A 21587-nucleotide genomic window follows, 5' to 3' on the forward strand; every position below is an offset into this window, starting at 1 on the left:
TTTCAAACCCCGTTTTTTAGAACTGTCTTTGGTAAACTGAAAATATTCAGCAATAATGTTGACTGATGAATTTGCGCATGGTTTGTCTTAAAGCATATTTAAAACACAACATATATATAAAAAAAACTTGATTTTCACCGCAGGGGGTTGACAGTATTGGCTATGACTCAACGACAAATGCTATAAGACTCTCGTCTACGCTCCTCATGAATCATTAGCCTTTATAGCATTTTTTGAGGAAAGAAAAAGCTGTGCTGCTTATTCAAAGAATTCTTTATTTACCCTTGCAAACAAGCAGAGAAGGTCCAATTTGCGTGCAGCACTTCATTCACGATGGAGGCGGGGTGGAGTTATGAGGTTTGACCAATCTGATCTCACGGCATTTCATACTAATTTTACGAGGTGGCTAATTCGTACAAATTCATACAACCTCACTCGAATTCATAAGATTTTTGCTAAATTGTACATATTTTACGAGTTGCCCAATTCGTAAGAATTCGTACGTATGAACTACCCCTGACCCTGACCCTAAACCTAACCGTCACTGGGGTATAGACAAATCGTACGAATTCATACAAATCAGCCACATTTTACTCACTCGTACGAATTCGTACGAATTGGTCGTGAGATAGCGTTGGTTTGACCGACAGTCTGAGGATCCAATGGAGTTACGAGGTTAAGTCGCAAGTCCTTTTAAATACTTTTAATTGGTTAAATATTTGCAAAACCCACAGACGTAAAGGGTGACCAATAGTAATGATTTATAAAAAAAAAGAAAAAGACAAAATATGGAGATACAAGCTTATGCCCGACAGCAATAATATTCTAATTTATAAAGTAATCCTCGTAGATTTTTAGCATTTAAGTGAAAAAATAATAATAACATTATTTATTATTATATAATAACAATAATAATAGCCTATATATTTATCCTCACTGCCTTTTTATTGACTTTCTAATGCACACATTAGCCTTCTATTTTGTCACACTGACTATTGAAATGATTGTCTGTGGTAATTGACAGTGATGTCACTGATGCTGCAAATGTAGCTTAACCCAGATATCCCTGTGATTCTAATTGTCATTTGTGAGTAAACAGACAATATTTTAGAACAGTTTGCTCTAGGACATGGTGATAAACATACATTATACTTTGTGTTAACATTGTTTCAGTCCTGAAGTAAATCCACCTAACTGCTTCATGATCCTGAGCAATTACAAACAGCGATCAGAACGCTCAGTACAGGACAAGCGGCTCGTGGTGTGAGATATTCAAGGAAGTGAGGGGCTTCGGGGAATAGGACACTGAAACCACCTAGGGAGAGGGAGAGATTGAGTTGCCCCTGCCTGACACTGTGACCTTAGCAGGCCACGGCTCACAGTGCTAACTCAGATCGGCTGGTGCGGGCACGGGGTCCGGCTGTCATCTATCTGACTTTGAGATATCACACTCAATGAAAAGAGTGGTTGAAAACAAGAGAGATAGAGAAACAGAAACAGAGGGCAATGCACTGTGAGATAGGGAATGGGTGGTGCCTTAGCCGGTTCTGGCTAGTTTCGTGCGTAATGCTGCCTGGGTGCCTGAGTGGGAGAAGTGCTGATGACTCATCTAATCCTCATGCCTGTCCCTTGATGCTGAGCGTGTGTGTGTGTGGAAGTGTGAGGAAACACAAGCTGTTGCTCTTGGTACTGTGCCAGTGGCCACTCTAGTGTGTTCTACCCTTGTTGACCAATTATACACCCTCTCTAGTAGTTATGTGTGGGTTATGCAAACTCTGGGAAAAGAGGATTAATCAGTTATTATTATTTTATTGTCTAAAAATCATTATGGATTATTTCAGAAACATTTGAAGCTTTCTCCAACAGATCCAATAATATGGCTCTCCCTCTCATATTAACTCTGAAGTCACCATGAAATCAAAATTGATGCATGATGCATCTTCTTTGTCCTAGCCTGTGCCCCATATTTGCACAGGGTTTTTCGCATGCCTTTCGCCATGGCTCGATCCAGGGCATCATCAGGGGCGATATTGACTGCGCACAATTTTGATTTCATGGTGACTTCAGAGTTAATATGAGAGGGAGAGCCATATATTATGCATGATGCATGTTCCTGGTTTTATTGTCATGTAATTCATAAGTGCATGTTATTTGAAAATATCTGCACTCTCAGAAAAAAAGGTAGGCTACAAAAGCTGTCACTGGGGCGGTACCTTTTCAAAAGGTACACTTTTGTACCTAAAGTGTACATAGTAGTACCTAAAGGGAACAAAAGTACCTTTTTAAAAGGCACCGCCCCAGTGACAGCTTTTTTTCCTGAGCTGAGAGTGTGAAACAGAAGCATCTATATAATAATTAACCTTTTATGATCCAATCAATTTCCAATAGCTAAAAATCAAAGTAATGAGATAAAAAATTAAATTATGGCATTAAGAAAGTCAAAATGATGAGAGAGCAGTAATTATGACATGTCAAAATTATGAAAAGACACACAATTCTGTCTTTTTATCTTATCATTTTGACTTTTTAAAATAACAATTGTGACTTTTTATCTCATAAAAAGTCACAATTATGATTTAACAAAGCATGATTTTAATGTGGGGGAAATGGAATTTCATTCGTTTCTCTTAGAAATCGGCTGTTTGGTGATTTGGGGGTTACTTTTTTATTTATTTATTTTAACCATTAAGATTAATAAAAACAACAACAACAACAACAACAACAAATATCAAATTCTGAAAGGAGATTGGTTTATAAATGGCCAATCCTATAGGTGTTTTGTTAAAAGGCATCCTTCTTTGAAGTTTAGGCATTTTGAGGGTCCAAAAGAGGGAATGCGAAGCACTTTAAAATGATATTGTTCATGTCTGAGTAATATTACCCCCAGTGGCTTTTCTTTCTTAATATGGTCAGGATCCTTCTGGTTACATAGTCGTTTTGGCCAAGCAAAGACAACAGGGGAATGTGAATGGTATTTGGGCCAAGATTTAGCAGGACTGGCGGACTACCAATAGTTCCTTTGGTGTTAGATGCCTGTTTAATTGCTTTTTCTTAAGAAGTTGCCCTTCCGTGCTGATCATGGTTTTGCTGTTTATGATGGATCAGGTCAACCCATGAGTCGTGTTTGTTTTAAAAACTGTTAGATGCCAGCTCTCTGTCTTTTATTTGGATCCATGAAGCACAATGCCAAAACTGGGATTGCAAAACACAGCACTTGAGTCCCGGAATCAGGCTGTCATAAAAGACGATTACCGTTAACCTTACATCTTCCTGTAAACGGCCTCCAGCAAGCATTATTAAAAGGTGCCATAATTTGTAAGTCTGTGAACTAATAAATGCAGAGTTATTAGATTAAGCTGCATAGTTGTGGTTTTGGAATGACTGAGGCCTGTGGTTTGAGTGGTTGTGAAGGTCAGTAAGTTCAGTTCCAATTTCCATATAGTATGACCTGAAATCTGACTTTTAAAAAAACACTTACGATTTTTGATAACTATATCTAATAAGTTTAGAATTGTTTCAATGTCACCGTTGATGAAAGTTTTTAGTAAAAAAAAAAAAAACCTGACTCGCTGACTACTTGGACAGTATGTTCAAATGATACTATTAAAAACAAGTCCTTTAATTAAACTGGAATCTCCTGCCACAGACATTCCCCTGTGGCCAGATTTGACTGCAGTGCCCCGATGTCATTACACAAACACTATTATAGCAACAGTGCTAATGTTTCTGAGAATTGTGTCAAAGGTTTGTGTTGCTGCTGAATATGCATGTTTATATTTTATATATTAGAGTTTATTCAGTTCACAAAATATGACAACCTTAGTTATTGTAGCAAATAAACAATGAAACATGCATTTTAACATAGGCTAAACAGATTTCTCAAAACCATTAAAATGGATGCATATTCAGTTACACTATCATTGTTCATTTTTTCCACTCGTTTGGCTAAAACACTCGTTTTACCAAAAACTGCATTGAATGGCTGATATGTCACGTCTGAGTTATTGTAGTGAATTGGGTTGACTGAAATGAATTATGCACTATAAAATATAAAGGCTACAGTATGTCTATTTGTTTAGGAAGTGTCTTAATGCATTTTCTTGTCTCAGACTTTTCTCATAGGCAAAAATAAAACTATGATGACTGCATTACAACATTTGATCAATAATTCATGGTCAGAGTATAAAAGTTAAATGAAGTTTGGTAATGCGCTATGTAGGTCTGCTGCAGCACATCAAGTCATCTGCTTCTGGGACAAATGTTGTCATATCCGACAAGCTGAAGACTCGGCCCCACAGTGCTGAGTTAAGCAAAGCATGCAGGAAGGGATGAAAACAAAGCACACCATTCTTTACTTCATACAGCACACTGAGGTAAATGCTTTTTAAAAATAAAAAAAACATCTTCACAGCTGCTTCCTTTGATTTTTTGCCATTCAATAATCCTTACATTCTGTTACATTGTGTCACTGTTTGTTTTGTTGCATGACGTCATTCTCTACAGAGATAAAAGCTGAAAGCTTATAAAATATTAAATAATGAAGTGATGATTCTATACACACAATAAATATGTGCAGTTTAGCCACAGTGAATGTTAATATCTGTTAACATGGCAATCCTGATCTCCATTTTGAACATTTATTGTGTTTGACTGCAAATCGCATAACGTCAGTGCAAACAGCACAGTAAATGAAATTACTTCATGTGTAAAACGGCTTAATTTTCATTTACTTTATTGCTTACTTCTCCTCTGCTTTGAAGTTTTATGGGCTTGAAAATGGACAGCAAATAACAGACTGGCAGTGTAGTCGGAAAGTGATGGATGTCGGTCTCTATGGAGACGATTATATTTTAGAAGTTTGTTTGTTTATTATTTATTAATTTAAATGTTATAAATATTTGTTTCAGATCCATTTATTGAATTTAAAACATTGCATGTACTGCATAATAATACAAGACGGTAGTCCATTTAAACACTGAATTAAAATGTAATTTCTTATATATTTATATTATATTTTTTATGTAAAAACCACATACTCAAGCACAAATTAATCACAAATTTGTCTCCAATTCAAAAGAGTACAGTAATGTCGGTGTCAGTATGGGTTCTCAGTGTTAAGTGGGTTTACTCTTTTAAATCAGCTATGGCTCCAGGAGTGTGCAGGGGAGGGAACTCTTTATCCTTCAGACAGACCAGCTGATGCGACTTTTGACCTGGGATAAATTTACTTTTCCCATTGTTAGGCTTGATAAAGTACACTCAGCTTGTGTTAAAGAGGGCAGGACCAGGCTCTCAATCCAATGCTTCCTTTTCCATGTCAAAAGGTCATATTGCGCTCTATATGCAAGACTCCGGAGAACTCTCTGCTTATTTTTATGACATGTTCCTGGCGTCTCCTTCATCATATTTCCCAACCTCCTTGACTCCAGTCATAACTGTGCCAGCCTGAGAAAGACAAGTATCCTGTTTCGCGCCAGACTCACAATGAATGCCAAGTAACAGGCATTCCACAAGATTAATGCAACAATGGCACATTTTTGGGGGGTCTCTGGTGGCCAAATAATATGTCACTACAGAACTTGGTATTTTGGAAATCCCTTTGTCTGACTTGCTTGTTTTCCACCAAGACTGCAATGAAGTTTCAACAGCAAACCAGAAAGAGAAACAGAGTGCATGAGAATGTGTGTGTTGAGTTTTGTTTTACTCAGAGAATGCAAAAATGAGTTCCTAGTAATGTTATCTAAAAAATCATCAGCGATTTAGCAATTATCATTCCTTTCCAGCAATGAAAAGTAAATGTTGAAGACGGATATTTATACTTAGCATTTTTACTGGAAAGCCTTTCAATTGTTTTGAATTTCCAAACTTATCTTATAGTATTAGATAGTAAAAAAGACACAAAGATGAATTTTACTGGATAGATGGCTATGCTATGGACAATGTCATAATATTAATGTAATAATATTAATGACGTCAGTCTTTTAAACAATCATGTGAATATTACATAATCCATGGCATAGTTATAAAAGAATTTGTTATACAGGTTAATATATTTAATGACACCGAATTAGAGCACCATTGTGATGATGACACTATAATTATTCAGAATTCTAAGACAAGAGTCAAGTGAGTTTTTGTCACAACAATACAGTACAGTAATTTAAAGTGTTCGCAACAAGAACACTATGTATCAAATGGTCATTTAACAACACAGTATTTTCAAATTTACAATATCCATTTGCATTCAAGTAAACACAAAATACAATGCAACCAAATGTGAACACTTGTTTGATAAATACAGGCCTAGTATATGTATTTAATACTAACACTATACTACTCTGTTCTGTAAATATGTGTTTTTTTTATTTATAAAAAAACTTGCTATGTGTACTGTAACTGGGACTAGTCACAGCACTGGCATATTGTTGCCCTTTTGTTGGGTTGATAGCTTTTATTGTTCTCATTTGTAAGTCACTTTAGGATAAAAGCGTCTGCTGAATGTAAATGTACATTTTTAGTACTATAACTAAAGGATAATTACACTTGGGTAATTGCTCTAGTTCAAAAGTTTGTGGTCTGATTTTTTTCTTCATTTCATTCTTTGATGCATAGAAAGATAAAAAACAACAACATTTATTTGAAATAGATTTGTTTTTTAACAATGTAGAATTCTTTGCAGTCATTTTAATTCTGTCAATTTAATGTATCCTTACTGAATAGGTTTTTTTTCAGGGGGTGAGGTCAAGCCATCTTGCATTGGGCACCAAAATCGCCACCAGATTTAAGGGTTCCCATCCAAAATCCCAGTTTAAACCCTACTAAATGTGCTTCCCGTGGTAAAATCTAAATTAAATGATTTTATAGTCTATGTTATTTTATAGGGGCCTTGTTTCACCGACTGGGCTTAGATTAAGCCAGGATTAGGGTTTAGTTCAATTAGGACATTTAAGTAGCTTTTATAAAAGTGCCCTAATAAAAAAACATTACTGGTGTGCATCTTGAGACAAAACGGCACTGATATATATTGAGATTTGCAAGTCAGTGCAAGTTGCTTTCAGTTAAAACAGCTCAAACATGCATTTTAGTCTGGGACCAAGTTTAAGCCTTGTCTGTGAAACCACAGTGGGAATAGCCTATGTCTTAAGGGTCAGGTCAGGTAGAAAAAAAAAACTCTTTAGGTTGCAAAATTACACAACAACTGCAAGAGATAAACCTTGCGCACATATGTCGTCAGCATTCTCATCCATAATTAGCAATTCCAAAGCTAGTGGCATGTTGGTGAAACAGCAGTTGAAGGCGTTTCTCCAGGGAGGCAGCGCGGATGATGTCATCTCCGTGAGCGGTCTCTCTATAAAGAGCAAGTCGTCACTACCAACTCCTCACTCTTCTCAGTCACACTCACAGCCATCAAAGCTGCTCAGCTCGGTCGAGTTGGCGACTCCAGCGCTGCTAAACAACACAAAAGCCGCAAGATGTCGACCGACATGTACTCAGAATCTCGCCGGGTCTGCCCTTCGATCCACGGCAACAAGTTTGACACAGCGAGCCGCAAGCGGGCAGTGGCGAACATCTTCGAGAACGTCAACCAGGACGCGCTCATGAGACTCTTCCAGAAAACGGGAGACATGAAAGCCGAGGAGAGAGTGAGAAGCATCTTCTCCTTCGCGCAAGACCCCGAAGAGACGGCCAGAGCTCTGATGGCTCTCAAGCAGAGGAAGAAGGACAAGTTCCTGCGGATCGCGGGGATGCTGCGACACTTTCTGAAGCTGCGTTGAGCGTCTTCACGCGGTGACTCGCGGCTGCAGGGTCGCTCAATTCAGACCGCCGGTGTCATTTACAACCTGTCGATGACGCACACGTCCAGAGTGGACGAGAAAGGACCACACGTCACGGACATGAAGTAAAGCCTCGTCAATGACACGAGCCCATTGAAGGACGAGACGCACAGTATCTGGAGCTGTGGAGGAGCTCAGTGTGAAGGAGTCCTCTCGTGCATCATACTATGAAGACGCGCGAAAATGTTTCTCGTGAACTATGCATTTTAAAAATGGACTTTTCACGTACTACTGCACCTTATAGGTGTATTTGTTGGAGCACAAGAACCGTGATTAGAGACAGAAGTTATATTGCCTGAAAACTGCCTATAAATATTATGCCTTGTCTCTATGACACTTTGATATTGTGATACGTGTTTTAACACTCAGTGGCCACTTATTTATTTGTCACAATGTTATAATAACACCAGCTAATGCATTTTTCACAATATTGTTTTTCATTATTTCTATAATAAATTATTAACTAAACAGTGACTCTTCTCTTTCTTGACTTTAAATTTGGTTTTAAAATGACTGACATGGTCATTTTATTATAAAATGCCTGGATTGGAGTTAGATGATTTACAGTCAGGTCTTTGGGCTTAATTGTACTTTGTTTTAGGCACTTTCTATTTAAACATTTTTTTTTTTTAAATTGGGGGTCCTCCTTGTTCCCAACTTTCACTTTAATAGATACAGCCTTGTTTGCAGTTAAGGTCCCATATCTACTCAACAAAATCAAGTTTGACACATTGATGTGTGACATCTGAAAACTACAGCTGCGAAGTGTGACCCACAAAGCCACAATTTCAGTTGTAGGCTATAGTACAAAAGATAATATCTACAATACAACTTTTATTAGATCTCAGGGGCCTTAAACCTCTTTTCTTTTTACTTTCACTTTTTGTGAAATCAGGCTGAAATAAGGACGGACGGTCACACGTCTCTCATCACTTGGTCTGGGTCATTTTCATTCAGGCTCGTCTCTTTGTTTTGCAGCTTACAGACCAGCGTGAACCAGTTTTTGGTTGATTCAGCCGTTTGTTAAAGGTGTATTGCATTACCATGGTGTGTAGATAAGAAGGGGCTCATCTCTTTAGATCTTTCTCTGTGTCAGTTTTTATGATAATTTGATACTGTGAAAAAAGTTGCTGCCTTCAATTTGCCTACAATCAACTTGGATGTTTAAGTCATTTAAACTTATATTACATTAAACTGACTTTTAAAAATTAATTGAATATCGTATAACTTAAAAGAAAAGTTGAAAATTGCTAAACTTATTTTGGTGAGTTAAAGCAATGTAAAAACATATGTTGTCATAACTTTTGATCATATCATTTTTTACAGTGTATAGCGATAAGTAGTTTAGCACATTCAGGTGCTTTGTCAGACTTTTGGCATGGTTTAGGATTAGGGCTGCTCTGCAAGAGGGGAAGATCAGTGGATGCCTGTTAATCTTAATGCTCTGATCAGTCACCGTGTACTGGCTCAAACCAGTTCTGATGGGCTGGGAATGCGTCATCTGACATCTGACTTCCTTGCGGTCGTGTAAGGTCTAGACGACAGAGAGCTACCTTTGCTTCATTGCTGCCAAGAGGGAGTTTCCTATGTAAACATTCACCTGACAAAGGTGAATGTGGTGGAGACGAACACACACACACACACACACACACACACACACACACACACACACACACACACACACACAAACACACACACACACACACACACACACACACACACACACACACACACACACACACACACACACAAACACACACACACACACACACACACACACACACACACACACACACACACACACACACACACACACACACACACACACACACACACACACACACACACACACAAACAGACACACACACACACACACACACACACACACACACACACACACACACACACACACTTAAATGTGATTGTTACAGGCCGTGTGAAGGGTGAGCTATTATTAAAACATTTTGAACTAGAGCAGCAGTGGGAGTTCAATAAAATAATGACATTCAACATGACATTGTTAGAATGCAGATGCAATGTGCTTAATGTTTGAGTTATTTGCTGTCAGCTTGCAGCATCCAACTTTCCGTTTAAGCAAACCACACATTTTTTTTTCATTTTGTCTGTCAGCATTCATTTCCTTGTTTTTTTCCTTTTACGGTAACATGGTTGTTTAGGTCTACTACAGCTAAATATTTAAGCCAATTGTCCTCTGTCTTGTGTGCTGTATGATATGCTTGACACAAGATTGTCCTCTTTCTCCCACCCATTTCCTGTCTTTCACTGTGTTCAGAATAAGGAACTTTGAAGTGAATAGACTGTGCAGAAGCAATATGTGTATGTGTGTGTGTAAGTTTCTATAGTGGCAGGAGCAAGGTAGAACTGACAGCAAAGCTTCTTTTATCAGTTTACACCGGACTCAGCCCTCTCCGGAACAAACTGGTTCAGAGACTGACAAGTGATAAAGGAACCAAAACTGCTTGTAGTGTTACATCAGAAAAGAGAAAAGAAAAAGGTTAATTTAGGTGAACAAGAATTCAACAATTTTGTGGACTTAAAGTAAAGTCCACTGTTCTGTTCTGAGTTTGTTTTTTAGTTCCAGTATAAATGAATGTCCCAGGTCCATTTGGTGTTAACGTGGTTTCCAGATAGCAAGTGGAATATTTTAATGTTTGCATTAACATATTTATTTAACCTGTTAACTGTCAACCCACTTTTTCAGCATAGATCTGAACTTAAATGGTTGTAATTCATGAATGCTTAAACAGACATAAGGTTGGTATAATGTCTGATGCAGACGCGGTGTAGAAAAGTTATAGTAGTTTACAGGGAACTGTCTCGTTCCTCATAATATACATTTGCACATCACCAAATTTTCAATGATTCTCAAATGACTCGTCAGATGAATCAATTTCTCTAAATCCCTCCTTTCCGTGAGCTACTCTGCTCTGATTGGCCAGACAGCTCATTCTGTTATTGGTTTACTGCGCACTACCGTACAACGCGCGCGTCGATAACAAAAACGCCCGCATTGCCATAACAACGTCAGCTCTTCGTGTACTGAGGCTTCCTGCACCGTAAACTAAAGACAGTAATGAACAATGACGTCGATTTTACCATATCAATGCGAGCGAAGACTACTCATTCAACTCGAACCTCCATCGCAAGGACAACTCGAGCAGGACGTTTCTCAGTGGTACATTATGAGATGTTGCAAATGTAATTCCTCACATGTCCATGAACAAACCGATTATTTTATTTGTACTAATTTATTTACAGAGTATTTTTCTAATATATTGCAGTGTACACGTGGAAACATCAATAACAGTGCATGTATGCAATGCTCCATGCTTAATCTTTCCTCAAAGTAGTGAGAACGACAGACAATCCGCATTAATAGACACAGTTATAGGTAATAGTGGCCCACAACTGATTAGCAGAAGTATTAATAAATTGAGTTAACCAGTTAGCAGGAGACCTACACAATATAAAACTCAAAAATAAGTATTTTGAACACCATCTTTCAAGAGCAAGCGGTTTTCGAATCCTGCATTGAACTCCGAGATTTGAGAAGCAGTCGTCAGTAAAATATGCTCATCCTTAGGCAGTGAAAAAAAAAACTGGCTTACCTTCACATTGTAGAGCACAGCATCTTCTCAACATGATGCTATCCAGTATCCACAGGAATCAGCTGCCGGTTTGAGGTTCAAGTTTTCCCTGATGTGTGCGGGCAATATGCTAAATTTTCTTCTTGACGTCACAACGAAACGGCTTATGACTCGTTTGAAAAACGATTCATTTCATTGACTAAGAGTCGACTCTTACTTTTGAAAGACAATAACTTTATATACGGTGCACTTTCAGAATAAAACTTTGCAGGATGTTTTCATTCACAAAGAGTTATGTTACACACTACATGAAAGGTCATTTTCAAAAATCCATAATAGAGGCCCTTTAAGCTTTCGAATTACCCAATATGATTACTAAAAAAAATATGATGGTGGAAAAAGTCAATAAAATAGCACGGCAAGTGTACCACTACCAATACACTGAAGGCTTTACCAAGTCACATCAAATTCTCAAGTTTATATGTTTTTAGCATATTTAAAAAAATAATAATAACCATATATAAAAAAAAGGATCTATAATTTATTAGCAACTGTTGTTTGGCCGTTATTTATAAAAAAAAAAGTATTAACAGTCACCTATTTTTTTTAAATATTATTTAGAAATCCTCAGTAAGTCCAGATGTAGTGAAAGTCGCAGAGTGTCCACCTTTTTACTGAGGTAATCAATTCAATGATCTAAAATAGTGATGTCAGAGTGGTTGAGTTTGTATTAATGCTCTGTCCATTTCCAGCAGTTTAACCCATTCAGGGAATTTTGTTGATTGAAAATTACTGAGTTTAAAAATACTTATATATATATATATAATATATAATTTTAATATATCTCTGGTTTGATTTTTGTACTTTTGATTATTTAGATCTGAGAGAACAGGGTATCGCAGACACATGTTTGTCCTCCGCAGTTTAATGGATTTCTGCATGTGCACATAATTTCAGTTTGGAATTGCAAGAGTTTTTCCATTTATACTGGACCTTTAGGCTGAGAATTTGATATCTGGGTGTAACATTTAAATTCATTCTTAAGTTGGCATGCCATTGGCTATTTTTGTTTTAGATAAAGCTGTGAACATTATGAAAGTGACTCCATTTAATGTCTTCTGAAACAAATGTGGTACAAAAGCAGAACCAGGCAGCTTCACCCAGACGCTTCTGTACACATTTTACCCTTAGCTGAGTAAGAAGTCTAGTTTTTGTCATGTCACCAGCCCATTTCAGCTGCTGACATACTAGATTCTCTACACACGAATGCTCATTTAATGCTCATTGTGACCAGGTTCCTCTATTGGCATCAAAGAAGCTATAATGAAAGTGGTGATAGGGAAACATCCACGACACCACAGCTGTCCAACAGACGTCAAGCAGGATGAGAAATTGTTGTTTTACAGGAAAGAATGGGGTACAAGTGGGGCAGACATTAAGTGGTGTGCTCAGACTGCTTTCCGCTACACATGCGGACATGATTCTCTGTTTCCTAAAAGCACATACTTTATCTGTAAGTCACTTCAAGTCTAGATGGCGCTGAGTGAGAGATGGCCCACAATGTTGATGAAAAGCCCATTGTTACCAATGGATGAATCAATTCTTTGTGTTTGTTTGTATGTGTATGTCTACATTTGTGCGTATATGTGGTACGTCAGTGCAGTATATTATATCTGACCCCAACAGCCCCGACGTCACTCGAGACCAGCTCTGCTGACTTGTGTTGACGCAAATTCCACATCCCAAGCAAAATATTTGGGACATTTCAGCCATATTTCTGCAATTTCCTGTACACTTATATCCATCAAAAGTGATGATTTGATGATTTTTGCTGTCGATAAATGATAATGTAACATAGAAAATAAAAAAACAAGTGTACAAGAACGAAGGAAACAGTTTAAGCCAATCCAAATGACTATGTGACAGAATCTTAAATCCCATGCGTATTCCATTCAAAAGTTTCGGGGTCATATTATTATATAGCCTAATTGTCTTATATAATTGAAAATACTGTGTATCTGCTACTGTTGATGTTGGAAAGTGTTATTTTCGAAAATGAATGCTTTACACACTATTGGACCTCACATTTTATTATTATTTTTAAACTATTTTCTATTAATTGTTTTTGAGGAAACCCTTTGTCACACTGCCTCCGACAATAAGATAGATCTTGAGAGAGAACATTTTACTAAAGAAACATTTTCCGCAGTCTTCTATTATGACGTTCTAATCGTATTAAGTGTTTTTCTGTTACATCTGGGCTGAGAAAAGAATATCTGTATCATATCATCAAAATGTATTCTTAACCTCAAATGCTCTTTGCTTTTTTTCTTTCTATAGAACAATATGAACTATAAAAATTATTTCAATTAAAAAGGACTACTGTGACAAAAATGGCAGATGATTTCTTTCAGATTTTGCTTAAGCACAAAATATATTTTTAAACTTAAATTTCTACATTTTAAGTATAGAACTAAATCATCTAACAATGTTCCAGGTAAATCTGAAAGAATAATCATTTGCAACATGCAATAATTTACATTCACTGTCCCATATTGCACTTTAACCTTGTGTTTCTCTAGGACCTCAGATAGACTCAGTCATCAAATGCGTTCTCTGGAGGGGATCTCCTCTCTATTGTTCTCTCCCTGTCGTGTGTGTTCTGGACAGAGGAGTGAAGCCTCTTCCTGTGTGGCTCTTGTGGCTGCCCCGGGCAGGGCGGCTGTCTCGGCCCGCAGACTCTCTGTCTCGTCGCTGTTCCACTGGCCGGCCTTGCCATTGTTCTATCCCTCCTCTCCTTTGTCCTGCTCCCCTCTCCACCTCTCTCCCCACTCCCTATGTCCTCCTTTTTCTCTGCAGGTGTTGAGAAGGAAGCCCTCTCAATACCACACAATGGCAGAACAGCCCTCCTATTTATATATCCATTTCTCTGCTTATTTATTTATTCTCCTGGGTATTTTTGGAGTGCTGTTAATTGTGCTCAGAAGAAGTGATTTAATAATAATGGGTGAATATTTACTTAACATAGAGAGGCAAACAACATTTATATACAGTTGGTTATATATTGCAACCATTTAGAGCCTTTTTCTTAGAAATGCACAATATATTTATTGGTGGTTATATGTGTCATTTTGACAAATGTCATACGGATAAATGAATAATTTTTAATGTTAGATTTTGGTCCTCTAAATAAAATGTGCTGATGTATTTAAACAGATGTATTATTTGTAGTTAGCCCACATTTGTTAAACAAATACATTTAATAATTGCTGAGCAAAAGAAGAAATTTATATATTATAGAGAACAAGCAATTATTAAATGTATTTGTTTAAAAAATGTGGGCTAGCTACAAATAATACATCTGTTTAAATACATCAGCACATTTAATTTAGAGGACCAAAATCTAACATTAAAAATTATTCATTTATCTGTATGACATTTGTCAAACTGACTATTGTCATTTGAAGCATGTAGTGATAGACTAAGTGTAGTTAAATTGTATTCTATATAAAACCCTAGGGCTCTTGACTCAATTTTGAAAAAAACTGTCAAAATGGTTTATACCAAGACATGTTTCAATTAACATTTTATGATTAAATGAAACTGAAGAAATCACACGTGATGTACAGTAAAAGTTCTTGATAATATTATTCACTACCTGTATTACACATGAAGGAGTGTAGAGATAGACACGTCACAAAATATTTCAGTGTTTCATCAAGGCGAATGTGGTAATAGCCTGTTTCAAAACTGATGACAGGATAAACATCGTCAGAATGTTGTCTTAATCTTTTAAAGACTTTTAAGCTTTAATCTTGTGGTTGTTGGCAAAGTGAACTGTGTCAACCGTGTGTGTGTCAGATATATAGATGTGCGAACTCTTGGAGTCTTCACTAAACACGTTTTCTATTGACAGACAGCCAGTGTCTAGTGGTTTAGTTAGACAGAATACTAGAATCCTGGTTAAATCACAGATGTCATCAGCATTATACAAATCAGAGAGGCTGTTCTTTGGCCCTTGTTACGTGGCTTGTTCAATGACTCATTGAGCGTTGCTGGGGAACCTGGTAAATGCTGTGCTACTTATTTATCTACAGCAAATGATTTCATAGTACATCATGTCTGTAGTCATCTCAAAGTCTGAAAAAAACTTCTTCAGAAATTCACCTACCATTATCTGACTGAGTCATTTTGCGTGAGGTGTTTCCCCTGAGAGGCCTCTTTAAAAAAAAAAAAGTAAAAGAAAATAATAAAATACGATTTTGTAAATTTATTTTATTTACTCAGGGAAAGCACCTCATCCTCATACAAAAATACTCGTTATTGTGATAATTGTAGATAGAGAGAACAGGGCATCACAGAAATATATTTCTCACACAATTTCAGTACAGGTGTGTTTCCATGTTATGCCTTCAGGAATATCGGCGTGTAACACTGACATTTGTGTATTTCATAATCGAGATCTTGGCTAATACAAAGTTTTCTCATCAATAAAGGTGCGACTTCTGTAGAACTACACAGCTGTGCTCTGTTTAATTTAGGAGGTTGATAAGAGAAACGCATGCTGATAAGATCCTAATATATAAGGTTTGAACCTCCTACCAATGACTAGGCAGGAAGTGAAAGGAGCCTGGCGTTGTCACCAGTCTCTCGCCACATTGAGCCCCTGCAAATGCTCTTAACTTCCTATACATAATGTTATCGCACCGAGTCATTGGAAGGATTCATTGTTATAGATTCAGGTGAAGCGTTTATGATAAAATCACAAAGAAAAGCTATCATAAATTATGTCTGCTATTGTGAGCCTGCCTTTGTGAAGTGCTCTGCCGTTTCCTCAGTATGTCCTGCAGAAAGATGTAATCAGTGTTGATACTGAATCTGAGTTACTCTTCTCTATAAACTCACTCCCGTCACGCACTTTCCAGAATCCTCTGCCTGTTCTTGCATGTAGTTTTATGTATTTTATAGAACTTCTGATATTTTAAGGAAAAGTGTAGGGAGGGTGGGGGGGGGTTGGTGGCATTTATTCTCACATCGAAAAATTGGTCCAAATAGATAGTGAGGAGAGAAGAGAGAAAGCAGTAAGAATGCAAAAGATGAGATGGATGAAGTAGTATGTCGGGTGATGATGGTGAGGTATCTGGCAGGACAAGGAGGCCACATGATGGGAGTATGACCACTGTAGTGTGAAAGATTAGAATGGGTAGGCCTAACCAATGGCAAATGAGCCAGGTCACATCAGGGGCACCGATAAAACAATGTGACCTAAATAGACACCAGCTGACTAAATCCTCGTATTTGTAACCGAAATGGAACATCTTGAAGGCATCTCAGACAGGTCTAGTTTACAGTTTTAAACCAAACAGACTCACTTTTCGACATTACTGTGAAGGTTAACTTCTGGAAAAAAGAAAGGACAGATTAAAAAGGTCATTTGCATCTACTTTCTCCATTCTTTATATGTAGCTCAAACAGTAGAGCATTGTACTACAGCAAAAGTCATATGTTCAATTCCCATGGAATGTAAGAAAAAATTTATGCTTTTTAATTGCAGTTTGAGTTGCATTGGTTTACAAGCCACTGTCAAATATATACATGTGAAATTAATTCTGTGGCTCAAACAGAGAAGCATGGTGCTAGCAATGGCAAGATCAGGGGTTCAATTCCTGGGGAAAGCATAAACTGAAAATTCAATGTCAGTCACCTTGGATTAAAGCCTCTGCAAAAAAAGTCTGTAAATATAGGGCCTAATGTAGCTATGTATTGTGCTAATATGAAGGAATTTTCCATATTGAATTTGCGCAGTTGTTTTCCACGTCTTTTGAATTACACCACATTGTAAATTGTATTGTTATCTATAAGAAAAACTTTAACAAAACATTTTTGTTAATTGAAATAAAGCTAAAATAAAATACAATTAATGAAAAACTAAACAAAAATTTGAAATGTTGCCTACATAAGTACTAAAATTACTAACTGAAAAATAAAAGCAAAACTGAAATAAAAGTAAACTAATAAAAAATAACAAAATACTAAAACTTAAACTAGTTACTTAAAAGCTTATAATAATACTGAAAATATACATATAAGATTTTAAAATAATACAAACTATAACAGTATATAAATAATACTAAAACAACACTGTAATGGATGGTTTTAGTTGACAAATAAGCACATGCACTAAAAGTCATTAAGTGTATAAAATGGAGTTGAGGATTTCACACGTCTTAAATTATCTAAATGTTTTTAACAATTTTGGCCATGAAAAATATACACAACGTAACTCTCCTGTCATTCACAATAACATTACTGATTGCACAAGTCTGCAGTGCCTTGGTTTATTTACTTTTTGTTCAGTGCTTGGGAAGAGTTCCAGCATAACAAAGCCCTGCATTGACTCCTATTATAACATAACATTAACAGAAAAGACCACACTGAAATGATCAAGTGTCAAAACAATAGACGCAGCCCCACACCCCATGACACTTTTGGAGCCATCCGAGATCCAAGACATCTGGCTGTGTTTTTCTAGTGGCAGCAGCAATATAAGTGAATGCAGGTGCTCTGTGCCTGTGAAAGAACTGGTCTCAAACCTGTTCAGCTTAACCACAGCCAGATCAGTCCAGAAAGAGTAGAAGAGAGAGCACATGGGCTTAATGCTGCCGCCTGGTATCTAAAGCCATTAAGCAGCTCAGCTCTCCGAGCCGTGCACTGTCAACTCCACTTCACACCCAACCTGGGCTGCGATGTGCACGCTAAATACAGCAGTACGAAACCAGTTGCTTTTTGATACTTTTGGTCGGTTTGTTTGGTGTAACTCAAATAAATAAGAAACATTTTGGAATCTGTTTTATGCAAATGCTATTTGTGAGACTTTCCAGCTTTTAGGTTTCTTCCAATGCCCTCTAGGCTAGTGAAATCTGCTCATGACTGAAGCTTTAGGTCACCTGAACACTCATCCTTACCTCTGCATTCCTGCTGGAACCTGATTAGCCGGTTTTGAACAACCTCTCTTTATGCTGAGATTATATGAGGTATTAATTTTATTATGGGTTCAGGTAGAATTTAGTTATGGGAAACAAGTATTAGAACATTTATAAGGGGACATTTTTGCAGATGTGTTGCACATGAAAGAATACATCAGACAGAGAGGTAATAGTAAAGATGCAATTATAACATATACATCTGAGCATAAGTTGCTCCACAGAACTTTAAGATCCTCACAAGACAATAGAAAAACAACAAAAAAATGGTAAACTGGACAAAGTTGAGTTGTGTACTAAATCACTCCATGCCCTTTAGAGAGAGTGTAAAGATAGTTTGTTTAACACAAGTAGCCTATGTGGCTCTGATCCAGTAGGGGCCAAAAATAGTGTCTTAAGATTATTTATCGACTATTCAGTTGTATAGCTTCCCCAACTGAATGTGCCTATTTATTTATGTAGACTGATTCTCCTTCAGCTAAGGCCAGCCAAGCACGTGGCGTCTGCTAAGAGCATCCCCTCTGTTTGTGTGTGTGTGTGTGTGTGTGTGTGTGTGTGTGCGTGCGTGTGTGTAGAGGAGGATGAAATAATAAGCATGCTTAGCTCAGGTCAGGCATGCACTTTCTAAAATTGTTTTTGTGGACCTGTAAAGGAATGTGTCTTTTCTGAGTGTACACAAACAGAAGAGAAAGGAGGGAAGTAATTAATTTTGCAGGCATTCCAAAATAAGACTGATCTTTCGTCTAATTGGCCTGAATCCTTGGTCTTGAATGCTTTTTTTGGGGGGGGGGGGGGGGGGTTGTTTTGCTATTGTTAGTCAATGATGATCATTGTAACATTATTTTGTTCTATTCTGCTCAAACTTACTCGTTCTGTTCAAATAAACGAAAACGCATTTGTTTTTTGATTCCTTTTGGGAAAGGGTCAGGGGTGCCATCTAGTGGATAATCAGTGAAACACACCAACAATATGTATTTTGCATCAGTATGTATAACTGAATGAAAACAATTTGTTCTATTTGGAATTTGTGTACACTTTCAAATCCTAAAAAAAAAAAAAAAAACCGCCCGTATTGTAGTATTTTCCTTCCTCATCTTGTTTGAAGCTCTCTTGTTGTATAGAGTAGAGAAACTCCAAAAATGTTGGGGGTAAAAAACAAACAAACACACTTTAAGAAATTAAATTCAGAATGAGAGATGAAACTTCAATTTCACAAGATCATTTCTGACTAAAAGTGACATGAAGGCATCTGATATACATGTGTTGAATATGTTTGTGTTACTACCATCTTGTGGTGAAGTGTTGCATACACAAGCGTTGTGTCAGGTCAAGGGGTCAAGGTTTGGTAGGCTTGGTCCAGTTAGATGAAGTTTCTATTTTGTCAAAATATACTGATATTTTTTTAAAATGGCAGTCAGTGCACTTTGTATTTGTCTTCGTCCACAGAGAAATTCTAATAATAAAGAAACAACATTTCAAGTCCATTATACCAACAGTACTGGTTCTAGTCATTTTTCGATTTAGCATCATTATAGTATGTGCCATTTTTGTGTCCTCAGAGTCAAAACACACACACACACACACGCACGCACGCACGCACGCACGCACGCACGCACGCACGCACGCACGCACGCACGCACACACACACACACACACACACACACACACACACACACACACACACTTCCTACACTTAATAAAAATTGTTCATTCCTTTCAGGAGTTACAACCACTTGAATAAATTATGCAATGTCTAATACATTTAATTGCTGGTATGTGTGATTAAAAATTCAACATGTTTTTGATAATTAAAGAGACCCAAGAGAATCTTTCTGCACTAGTTTTATTTTAATTGGCTGAAAAGCCTTTTCACAAAACTTAAAGGAATAGTTCACCGAAAAATGAAAATTATCCCATAATTTACTCACCCTCAAGCCATCCTCAGGGTGTAAGACTTTCTTTCTTCAGCCAAACACAATCAGAGATATATAAAAAAAAAAAAAAAAAAAAAAAAAAAATTATATATATATATACACACACACACAGGTCCTTCTAAAAAAATTAGCATATTGTGATAAAGTTCATTATTTTCCATAATGTAATGATAAAAATTAAACTTTCATATATTTTAGATTCATTGCACACCAACTGAAATATTTCAGGTCTTTTATTGTTTTAATACTGATGATTTTGGCATACAGCTCATGAAAACCCAAAATTCCTATCTCAAAAAATTAGCATATTTCATCCGACCAATAAAATAAGTGTTTTTTTAATACAAAAAAAATCAACCTTCAAATAATTATGTTCAGTTATGCACTCAATACTTGATCGGGAATCCTTTTGCAGAAATGACTGCTTCAATGTGGCGTGGCATGGAGGCAATCAGCCTGTGGCACTGCTGAGGTGTTATGGAGGCCCAGGATGCTTCGATAGCGGCCTTAAGCTCATCCAGAGTGTTGGGTCTTGCGTCTCTCAACTTTCTCTTCACAATATCCCACAGATTCTCTATGGGGTTCAGGTCAGGAGAGTTGGCAGGCCAATTGAGCACAGTAATACCATGGTCAGTAAACCATTTACCAGTGGTTTTGGCACTGTGAGCAGGTGCCAGGTCGTGCTGAAAAATGAAATCTTCATCTCCATAAGGCTTTTCAGCAGATGGAAGCATGAAGTGCTCCAAAATCTCCTGATAGCTAGCTGCATTGACCCTGCCCTTGATAAAACACAGTGGACCAACACCAGCAGCTGACAAGGCACCCCAGACCATCACTGACTGTGGGTACTTGACACTGGACTTCAGGCATTTTGGCATTTCCTTCTCCCCAGTCTTCCTCCAGACTCTGGCACCTTGATTTCCGAATGACATGCAAAATTTGCTTCCATCCGAAAAAAGTACTTTGGACCACTGAGCAACAGTCCAGTGCTGCTTATCTGTAGCCCAGGTCAGGCGCTTCTGCCGCTGCTTCTGGTTTAAAAGTGGCTTGACCTGGGGAATGCGGCACCTGTAGCCCATTTTCTGCACACGCCTGTCCACGGTGGCTCTGGATGTTTCTACTCCAGACTCAGTCCACTGCTTCCGCAGGTCCCCCTGGGTCTGGAATCGCTCCTTCTCCACAATCTTCCTCAGGGTCCGGTCACCTCTTCTCGTTGTGCAGTGTTTT

At 37.5% G+C, this 21587-nt stretch overlaps 1 protein-coding gene across 1 annotated transcript; it reads left to right on the plus strand.

Moving 5' to 3' along the window:
- The first annotated feature begins 7346 nt into the window (after window positions 1-7346).
- tcima (transcriptional and immune response regulator a) lies at window positions 7347-8303 on the plus strand. The gene has a single exon (XM_077240893.1). It carries the CDS (start codon window positions 7473-7475, stop codon window positions 7773-7775), a length of 303 nt encoding a protein of 100 aa, XP_077097008.1. The 5' UTR covers window positions 7347-7472; the 3' UTR covers window positions 7776-8303.
- The last annotated feature ends 13284 nt before the right edge of the window (window positions 8304-21587 follow it).

This window comes from Siphateles boraxobius, unplaced genomic scaffold, assembly GCF_051911475.1.
Source record: "Siphateles boraxobius isolate OS27281-9 unplaced genomic scaffold, OSU_SipBor_1 24, whole genome shotgun sequence".
NCBI lineage: Eukaryota > Metazoa > Chordata > Actinopteri > Cypriniformes > Leuciscidae > Siphateles > Siphateles boraxobius.